The sequence below is a fragment of the Patella vulgata genome, chromosome 3 (genome assembly GCF_932274485.2).
Source record: "Patella vulgata chromosome 3, xgPatVulg1.2, whole genome shotgun sequence".
Classification (NCBI taxonomy): domain Eukaryota; kingdom Metazoa; phylum Mollusca; class Gastropoda; family Patellidae; genus Patella; species Patella vulgata.
The window spans coordinates 74,259,232-74,270,390 of NC_065881.2; the positions used below are offsets into that span (position 1 = coordinate 74,259,232).

Genomic DNA, 11,159 nt, shown 5'->3' on the forward strand with positions numbered 1-11,159 from the left:
GGTTTGACAAGACACGTGCAATAATTCCAACCACTGTACTGGTTGTTCGAAGCTAAGTCTCGCTCCTTCATTTTTAGATTAAATCAAAATATGGCTGATACGTTCTAATTTATTTGATATAGGAGAAATCCGATGCCATCTAGAGTTGATTATGGCCTGGGTCAGTTAATTAATGTCTAAATAATAATTTAGAAAACATTTCAGGCCTAAAGAAAGACCTGCAATAGGCAGATTTAGCTCTTGCATAATGTATGTTTAATCTAAACAAAAAGTTTTAAAAATCCAAGATGGGGAAAATTCAAAATGGCGGCCAGAATTTCCATAACATGAATGACTGTTTTATATACATGTAACTTATGTTCATCAGCTCTACTTGATAAGAGCCGTGTCTGCTGTCCACAGAGAGACTCGTTTATCTGTTATAATTTATAAAATATAAAATATCACACTAATGATAATTTAGCATATTTTATTTTCATTAAATATAACAATATAACTTATGCACGACCAGATTAGAACTAGTACGTCCAGAGAAACGGTTACGTGCATTATTTAAAAGAAATGTACAATAAAGTCAGTTAACACATTTTATTTTCATAAATATAACAATACATTTCTGTGTTATAAATAGGCTCATTACGGCGATTCCTACTTAAACAGGCATTGTAAATGCAAAAGCTAAATTTGAGTATATCTATAAATTAGACATTAAGACCATAATCAACTCTCGGTGTTATCGGATGGCTCCGATTTTAAGTAGATTAGAACGATTCGACCAATTTTAATGATTTACTTTAAAAATGGATAATCGAGACTTTGTTTATTATCTTCACAACGGTAGTAGCAATGACAATCAAGTCCACTGTTCTTCTAACGGCGATAACTCGGCTCAAAGTGAAGTAATTTGAATGAAATGTGTAATAGTTTTCCTTTTCATTATCTATTTTTTAACTATTATAGCGAGAACTGTATCTAATCTTCCACAATGCCCCTTTAATAAGAATTTATACCGCCCAGAGAAACGATTACATGCATTATCCGTTATAAATAATTTACTGATCATTTACAAGAAATGTACAATAGAATAAGTTAACATATTTTATTTTTATAAATATAACAATAACTTCCTGTACAGATAACCAAAAAATAAATTAAAAAAATAAAGACAAATTGGCAAAATAACATAAATGTGTTAATTCTGTTTGAAATTCTGTTTAGTATATGGTAATGACTATGTTATATTTCTGATCTTGTTTCAGAAAATGGCGTGATAATGTAGGTCTAGAAATAGTTTTCCTACAATTCTCTCTGAAATGAACATATGAAAGTCGCTGCTGTTTAGGAGTAAATTGTAATGACTTCTTGTCCAGATCCCCGCACCATTAAAACTCTTTCTATTCCTTCTGTTAATACTTCTAAAAATGTCATATCTTAACACAAATTCGTCAAGGAGAAAAAATAGACTTGAAAACTGACAGTAAAAACAACAATTTTATTAGTTTATTAATGATGAGATAGAGATACTATTAACTAACCAGGTCATTGCCGGACTAACATACCGTATATTTTTTATATTTCAATTATTACCACTCGCATAGGGATCTATAGAGGTGGAAGGACATTTTAATACCGGTAGAAACCCTACGAGGTTGGGTACCAGCGTAAGCAGTATGTTAAGATGTGGAATAAAAGAGAGAGAGACACACAAACTAGGTCATATTGGAAAAACCTATACTTTAATTTTATTTCCATTATTCGCTTGCGCCTAGGGGTGTTTGGCTGTGGGAGGAAAGCGAAGGATCCGGAAAACCCTACGAGGTCGAGAAGGCGACCCTACTCCTTGGGGGAGTCGAAACCATGCCACTTGACTCAATGACAGACCTTGTGATCTAATTCGCACGCGTTATACAATTCGCCCCCTCCCCCAATTCCCCGCCCCTAAAATGTGGAATAAAGAAAACTTATAAACATGGCATTATGCACACAGATATCTGCAATTTGTAGGAGTCACGGTGGCTCAGTGAGTAAGGTTCGATCCTGGTGTTGGCTGAGATTTTCCAGCGTTGTTTCCCCTCGTCAGGGCATAGACATGGAAGGGCGCCTAGCCGTTTGGGTGGCACGAAAATCCAAGATCCGCGTCCACATAAAATAACCCCTAGCTGTTAGAATTCAACGAAAAGTAGGTCAAAACGCCGCTGTCCGGGCTGAATAATGAGCTGTCGGAGCTATAAGACGTTGGTCTTCAACCCATTTAAAGGATAATATACATGTATATATAAAGTATTTTAATAGAGGATACAATTTTCATTGTTACACGGTGTAGTAGGAAATGATGGCATATTAACAATAACAATTTCAGCCTCCTTAGATAAAGATGCTATGTGTTTATTTAATTCTATGGCGGTGTGCATTTTCCGTACATTCTTTTTATCACTGAAATGACAGAACATTTTTTTTAAAAACAACACAATTTAACAATTACAATTCGTAACCGGTATAGATCAAACCATCCCCAGAGTACTCATTCCGTTCTACTCCCCTATACCCTGGGTTAATCCATAGGGGTTCCACGATTTCAAATTATCTGCCCTGGCCTTGATTGTAGCTATAGTCTACAAACCAATCAAAAACAGTTTACAAACCTGTCGTTTCGCCTTTTTATAAGGGTAGATAACCATATTCATGTCCAGATACTGAATGATTTATGTAAGTAATGTATATATTTCTAATTCATTTATATTTAATTGTATTATCAAAATCTGTAGTATGTTTCGCTGATTTCAAATATCTATAACATCTATATATTTGACTTTTGTTACTATTATTACTATTCGTTCTTTGTCTGAAATGTTTCATTCTGTTGTTGTTGTTGTTGTTGTTGTGGGAGTACAAGTGGAAACCCACGAGGTTGAGAAGGCGCCCCCATCTCCAAGCCACATACGCTCACATCAGGGATCGAAACCACAACCGCAAGTTAGAGGTCAAATCGTGACACTCTAGACCACTAGGCGATCCCAATAATGTTTATTATTATTGAACTTATACTTGGCAATTTGATTCACAATAACTTATCTACGATATCAGGTGGACGTAAAATTCCACGAACGAACGAACGATTCTCAACAAATTTCTTGAACCTACATAAACGCACGGTCTTCATTTATATAATATTATATAATTTGTTGTTATTAAATACGCATTTAGAATAATTTGGACTTCTCTCATTTAGACCAACTCCTAGCCTTGTCCGTTGAGAGTTACTTCCCTTTGCCAATTTCCTTTGCAATTAACGATTTATAAGATTGGTCGATAAAAATAGCACAACCATCAAGGGCGGATAACTTGAAAACGTGTCTCCCCCATAGATTAACCCAGGGGTTAGTGGAGTAGAACAGAATGAAACCACTGGGGACACCGAGGATGAGATCAAACATTTGACGACAACATGATCAAAATCACACGGTATAGACGTTTTTAGCCGACGATAACATGTTTTAAATCACACCGTATGGGTGTTTTTACTCGACGATTACATCACACTGTATGGATGATTTTACGCGACGATAACATGATTAACATCACACTGAATGGATGATTAACTTTATCTGAACATTTCACAAGTTACGGACAATAACTCTAATGAAAAATATCGACTCCAATGCGTTAACAAGCAATTGTGGTCGAATGGAATGACGGTAGGAGAGGAGTGACGACAATAAAACAAACTAACGGTTTACGTTGTGGTTGTTTATAATAAGTTTCCCGTCTTAGTTGTGTTATATTACTGTATGTATATTGTATTCTCTCTGATGATGGTACATCTACAGCTGATAATACACCTATAACAGGCACTGGTTCGGTTTCTTCTAATACATCTTCTAATGGTTCTAATGTCTCTATAAAATCTCGCTGACTGTGAGCATTATCAACTATGTCCTGTAGCTGGTTTTTACTCTGTAACAAAAACTAATCGGTCATAAAGGCCAAACCAAATTAATGTTCTGTACTTCGAGGTCTTTATCAATAAAAGATTAGTTTAAAGTAGCTAAGTCTCTAACTCAATATCATCAAAAATCTTCGACATTGAAAACACGAATTATTTGTCAATTCAAATCTACATTGGTCTCGTGATCTTACAGGGAAAAGATGGGCTTCTGATATCCAATATTCAAGACAAAATAAACATTTTACCATTGGTACACGAATCGTGTACCATAATGCGTTTCAACGCCATTTGAAACAAGGGACTCAAAGAACAGGGCTAGACATATTCCACAAGTCATGTCAAATGGTGAAGCTATATTCTTATCTGGAGAGCATGCGCAATAAATACCATCGGTGTAGACGGGAAAAACCAGACGCTAAAGATTGCCATTCACATGAGACTTCTGGCGTATTTCGCCGAACATAACTGACTTGAAATTACAGTAAAAACAGAAACGATTGAATGTAAATCAGTTTATATACATTCATATTATATTATCATATGCGTAGCGACCCATTTTTGTCTATTTCTAGGTCCCAAATATTAGAGATTTAGCTTCTTTAAAATTTAAAAACTTAAAAATTTGGAACTAAAAGCTTTTTAACAGCGTGAGCAAGTACTTTTGGTTTTTAAATTAGTCCTTTTCCCAAAGAAATAAGAAGAAACATTTTAACAGGTTTTCCCGAAAGACAGACATTCATATTGGTGTGGCCTAATCAGTCTTAATTATACTATTAAATATCCATATTAATTTAGAAATTCTCACAGTTAAAGCTTCTATCCTGGCCCATTCTCAAATAATGACCATTGTTTATTTCTCTATGACACCCCTTGTAAACAATTAACGTTAATATGGGTGCCAACTAATAGAATCAGAGATTTCAAATTTGTATTTGCGAAATGCCGGAGTTTGTAGGATTCAATAAATTTGTAGATGGCCATAATATAGTATGTTTTAACTGAGCATGTGTCTTTAAAAAACGAATTAATAACAACAATATTGTTATTTTAAGATAATAGTAACCAAAATGAATATTGCTTTAAGCTCTGTACAGTGTCATGTACATAATCTCTGTAATCTAGCGCAATGTACTTCGAGGGTATCAAAATCTCTTATATTTATGTTTAGGAACAAACCCATCGATCGATCAAAGATTCTGCAGGAAATTGATGGGCGGGTAGTTGACAATATAACCCTGTAGATATGGTGTAACAGGGCAGACTTGTAATAAGGAGCAGGTCATGTTTCATCCGATAAAAATGATTAAGGTCCACTTACAGCATGTTTTTTTAATCTCATATTTTGTATAAGTTTTGATCGTTCTTCCATTTGTAATGTTCGTTCATATATATACGCTGATATATCACTATCTACCTACAAAAAAAACCAAATCATAATATGTCCAATTGTTAAACAAATCAATGAAGTTCAATGATGTTGTGTAGTAAATGGTGACTCAGTGAGTAGGACGCCGACTCGCTATCCGGGAGGTCCAGGGTTCGATCCAGGTTTTGGCTGAGAAAATTCCTCGTAATTGTCAGCGGTGCAAGGAATGGCACCTAGTCGTTCCGATGGAACAAAAACCGAGGCTCCGTCAAAACTTTGGCGTGCACGTAAAAGAACTCTTGACAGTTGGAATTCGAAATAAAAGTAGGCCGTAGAGCCGCTGTCCGGGTAAAATTTCCCTCATAGCACACTGCATGGCATATGCCCGTCTTCATTAGCCCAGTCGGAGCAGAACAGTAGACGGATAAACCCTATTTGATTCCATTTCAGTGTAGTAAATGTTCAATTATGAGTTGACCTGGGCCGTAAAACTAGCAGATCATATGTGAATCTACTAAGGTCTACCAACCACACCATTAGAATTGTTGTCCATGGGGGCTTTACGTCCTCGCGCAAAATAAACTAGGTCATTTCGAGTGAAAGAACCAGGGAAGACCACCGAGATTGGGCAGGCGACCCAACTCGTCATGTACAAGTGTTGAATCGAAACCACAACACTTGATTCAATGACAGACTGTATGACCCACCCCAACACAAACGCACCCACCCACCCAATTTCTAATAGATGTTTAATGTAAATACTTACTAATTCTACGACTGTGACGTTGGCTTTGATTCTTAGATGATATAAATATTTCTCTATATCACGTTTTAATTGTACACTATTATCTTCAAGCTCTATTCTTACATTCAAGGAAATCAAAATTAGGCTTATATTGTTAAAAACTAGCGGTTGCCACGAATTCAGGAAGTTACGATGCAATGTGCGCGAATATCGAAAGGAACCAAGATCTTTGGGTTATAGTTATAAACATGCATTTCAATTTTCATCAAAATCCGATGAAAACTGTGACCTCTAGAGTGATTTTTCGTACAAACAGGGGTCATAATCCATGAAGTTATGGTCCGATACATGCCAATATCGAAAGGAACCGATATATTTGGGAGATAGACCTATATTTCAAGTTTAGTCAAAATCGGATAAAAATTGTGACCCGTAGAGTGTCGACAAACAAATGTGAACGGACACACGGACGAATGGACGGATAGGGGCGACGACAATATAGGTCCACATCAAAATGTGGGCGTATAAAAATACCGGTCCGACTAATCACCTACGAGGGCCGACAAGAGCGTTTTTGGGTCAATAGCGTCCGAAGTTTTGCATGGGTAAGTGAAACCGACAAGAAAAACCACAAAAATATTTTATGAAATCATTTGAACTTCGGATATATGATATGATATGTAGAATGTACGTGTTTATAACATATATTTCCATATAGGTCACTTTTTGCAATACTTTGGACGCTATTGACACAAACACGCTTTTGTCGGTGATTATAGCAGAACTCAAAAATTCATATGGTATTAGATAGTATAGAATTTCTATGATTTTTGAAATAACTCTCACACAAATATAAATATGCGTTTTGAGCAGGATTCTGACCACGGGGTTTCAACGTCGAGGAATAAACTGTTTCAGACAAACCTGGAAACAAGGTGCCCGCAACAGATACTGTTAGGCCCAAATTCAGTCTTTGTCAGCCACAACCCTTCTGGGACCTGTGACTTTTTCCAGCACTGATTTGTGTTTTTTTTCTGTGATTTTATTGACATTATTAATACATGTCTGACACAATAAAAGTTCAAAATGTCAGGACCCGTGCATATATTGGCGTGCACGTAAAAGAACATTTGACGGTAGGAATTCAATGAAAAGTAGGCCGAAACGCCGCTGTATGGGCACAATGTATGGCGCATGTCCGTCTTCATTAGCCCGGTTGGTGTAGGATGCTAAAAAACCTTCTAATTTTTCAAATGGTATAGTGAATCATGACTTCGATCTTGAAACAATTTATGATATAAAAGGATACGAGCTATGGTGAATATTCTAAGTGTACAGTGTTTCCATGTTGGATTTTGTTGGAGTAAGAAAGCTAATAGAAGCAACATTCCTCCATCATGTATTCTGTTGTTAAGGTTAACATAATACATGTTTAATATTTAAAGGATAATCTCTTGATCCGTCTTCATTATCCCGGTTGGGGCAGAAAAGTAGAACGTCAAACCCTATTTCATTTTAATCCCTGTGTGGCATTTAGCGATTGAGCACAATAAAAAAAAACACAACACAATTTACATAGAAAGCAAGCACTAGTTTACAAACATATAGCACGACGTTTCTCTTATTGTTATCAGTCACATTTTGTTCTCATATGATAAACATATACGAGGCTTGTCACGTACCATGTACACCCACAAGCAGCAACGACGTCCCCGATAAATCTAAAATTATTTTCAAACAAATCAGCAAATTGTAAAAAAATCTATTATGAAGTAAGATTGTGAACGTTAAAATAACTTCACGAAAATGCGTTTGTGGTTGTCAAAAAATCAAGATGCAACCTCACACTACAAGTACAACCGGTCAGATCTTCATGTAGTGGAGGCCATCGAAAGTATAAAAAAAACGAAACGAAATATAGATCTGTGCCTTAAACTGATTGTAAACAACTGAAGTTCCAATATGTCTGGTCGACTGTATTATTAAAGGATATGGACAATCCACCAAACGTCAATGGTGCCAGTCAATCTGTCAGTACTTTCAGGAAAACCGTCAACACCTTTTGCTACCATCAAAGAAAGATTAGCCGTTGCTATAGCCTGTAGAACGCCTACAAAAAAAACAAAAAAAACCCCAAAAAACCATCAATTACGATAAAGAGTACAAAAATGTGACTACTTCCATCCATAGATGTTACGTCTTTTACCCAGCGGCTGCCAGGCAGGATACGCCCACATTTTCGAGAGATGGATAGAGAACAAGCTAAAAAGAAAAGTGATTTTTCCTACAATCAAGGCCATAATTCATGAAGTTACAATTCGATATGTGCAAATATCGAAAGGAACCAAGATCTTTGGGTTATAAACATGCATTTCAAGTTTCATCAATATCGAATTAAAATTGTGACCTCTACAGGGTCCACAACTTTGATATACCATATTTTTACACTATTCGCGTACAAACGGCGGCCATTTTGTCCGGCAATTTTGGTCCGATTTTCACGAAATTCGAACTCAACCTTCCTGACGGTGTAACGGAGATATAATCAAACGTTTTTTTTAAATCGGATAATAATTGTGACCTCAAGAGGGACCACAAGCTAAAAAAGGTGATTTTTCGGACAATCAGGGGCCATAATTCAGGAAGTTACGATCCGTTATGCGCAAATATCGAAAGAAACCAAGATCTTTGGGTTATAAACATGCATGTTAGGTTTCATCAAAATCGGTTCAAAATTGTGACCTCTATTGTGCCCACAAGCTAAAAACGTGATTTTTCGTACAATTTGGGGCCATAATCCACGAAGTTTCGATCCGATACATGCCAATATTGGGGATAAACCTATATTTTTAAGTTTCGTCAAAATCGGATAAGAATTGTGACCTGTGGAGAGTCCACAAACAATTGTGGACGGACGGACGTCCAGGCATACGGACGTCCGGACGGACAGGGGCGACGACAATATACGTCCACATGAAAATGTGGGCGTATAAAAACGTTTCTAATCAAAAAATAAAATAACCCAATGACTTACTAAGGAATCTTGCACTTTGGTCGGGATCATCAGTCCAATGTGATGGCCATCCAATCATCACAGTATTATGTCGTAATTTACCTAAACCTGCCGTCTGGATGCTTTAAATTAGAAAATATAAAATGTTTAATATAATAAGAAGTATTAGGTTTTGAACAGGAGGCAGCGTATGTTTACCATTTTCACTATATTTCAGATGAGATTTATATTGTAGATTTGAGTGACCCATTTACATGTACTATTGCCCACTTATAGCCCTGCATTGCCATGGAGGAAACATAACATAAGGTCGTGCAGTGCTGAATAGATTTCGACCTCTCATTGCCACAATGTTTCACACCGAATTCGAAAAAAGCTGCTAAAACCGTAGCCACTACCGTGTTATCAAGGCATTCGGAAAGGGAAGTATGTGTAGGGAATGGAAGGTCCCGGAGCTTTGAATATCGATAGGGTTCATCATCCAACGAGCCAATAGTTGACAGACCGGCGGACATAGGTGATGATATTATATGAAAATTACACCGACCACGTTAACGTAGAAGATAAAATATTTTACCAATGAGTTAAACCTTGAATGACGTCAGGAGATGTAACAACTTGTGTAAAACCCCGAACACCATATCCATCCATAAAATCATTTAATATCTGAAAATAATGAAAATTACAGTGCTCTTTTAGATCCTAAAAATTTAAAGAGAACAATAAAATTTCACATCCAAGTCAAATAAACAATACTTTTACATAAAAATCGTCATTTTATTGCATGTTTCTGATCACCTTACAAAATATGACAGACAGTAGTTGGTGAATACAAATAATATATGTGATTTACCATCTTTGCCGCTCTACCTTCAACTGCCCTTTCAATATAATCTCCTTCTAGAACAGTGTTAACTAAAGTTATACCTTTACCTAAAACAACAAAAAGGAAAATTTTATTGTCTCACTCTAATCTTTTAGTTATTTGTGCCATTTGGCTTATCAAATGCTCCACCCATCAACCAATACGACATATATATTGTTGATATGTTTTGTGTGTGAAATTAGAATGAAACTAACTCAGTTGATCATATGATACCTAAACAAATGTCAATAATCCTTGCGTGGCATTTAGCGGTTGAGCACAATAAAAATCACAACGCAATTTATATTGAAAACAATCACCGGTTTGTACACATATATATCACGACGTTTCGATATGTGCTCTCATCGTTATTCATTTGTGTTTTTAAATGTCAATATTTAGAACCTATATCGACTGTGAACTAAGCCCCTATCCCAGGGTTATAGTAAATATATACGCACCTGCTTTTAGTTGAGCAGCAAAACTCAACATCTGAGGATGAGATGGAAACAAGGCCTTATCTGGTTTCATTAAAATCAACAACTGTGGCCTAAAAATACATTAAATCCAGGTGTTTTAATAAATGGCCCTAAACTGGAAGATCTGAATCAGATCATTAGAGCGAGAAGTCTACAGACAGACACACCTATGGAGACAAATTGTCCCGTGGCATCACTTTTCCCAGCAATGGTGTTCATTTAATAGTTCCGATATTCAAATAAAACCAAATTTATCACACGATATGGACTTTTTATCCGTGGAATTGGGCAACACCAACGCTTATTCGTTGGTGATAAAGTAGATGAGGACTAGCAATTAATCAGATTGTTACCTCCAGTTCTTTGTGTGCTTTCCTTCTCCACGGATACGAAGAAGGGCATAGTTGGCAGCCGATACAGCTAAACCCCTCATACCATCACCCCATTCTTTTTCTGCCCTAAAAAGAAAATAGCAAACGTTTTACTTTTTCCCATAAACATCTTGTCTGGGACCAACTGAACGGTTAATAGTTTATACTGGTTTTTATTATGGCCGTATTTCGGCCGGACTAACGATCAACTTTAACGAAGATTACCGTAAAAAAAGCGTTTAAAATGTTGCATGTCTACATCATTGTTACTCAAATAACAAAATATTTAATACCAAAATACAAGGCTGCAGAAGACACATTTGAAAAAATCGCCATCTCGAGAAAATCTGCGTGAAGCCGAATTGTGAATATGA

General features: G+C 36.3%; 1 protein-coding gene across 1 annotated transcript; it reads right to left on the minus strand.

The window, feature by feature from the left end:
* Nucleotides 1-544: 544 nt before the first annotated feature.
* Nucleotides 545-10,880, minus strand: LOC126816005 (solute carrier family 12 member 6). The gene is made up of 12 exons (XM_050542134.2): nt 10,768-10,880; nt 10,397-10,485; nt 9,924-10,003; nt 9,648-9,736; nt 9,092-9,192; nt 8,051-8,167; nt 7,367-7,456; nt 6,079-6,170; nt 5,265-5,360; nt 3,731-3,954; nt 2,300-2,433; nt 545-1,430 (listed from the first exon to the last, which is right to left on the minus strand). Exons 1-12 carry the CDS (start codon nt 10,845-10,847, stop codon nt 1,339-1,341), a joined length of 1,284 nt encoding a protein of 427 aa, XP_050398091.2. The 5' UTR covers nt 10,848-10,880; the 3' UTR covers nt 545-1,338.
* Nucleotides 10,881-11,159: the final 279 nt, after the last annotated feature.

What these genes read in the sequence shown, in the direction of transcription:
- LOC126816005 (XM_050542134.2), bottom strand. Translation starts at nt 10,847, where the DNA reads ATGAGGGGTTTAGCTGTATCGGCTGCCAACTATGCCCTTCTTCGTATC. An exon ending in TGAGATTAAAAAAACATGCT is followed by an intron (nt 3,955 to 5,264) that starts GTAAGTGGACCT and finishes TTTTTGTTACAG; the next exon opens with AGTAAAAACCAGCTACAGGA. An exon ending in ACCGTGTAACAATGAAAATT is followed by an intron (nt 1,431 to 2,299) that starts GTATCCTCTATT and finishes ATTTGTGTTAAG; the next exon opens with ATATGACATTTTTAGAAGTA.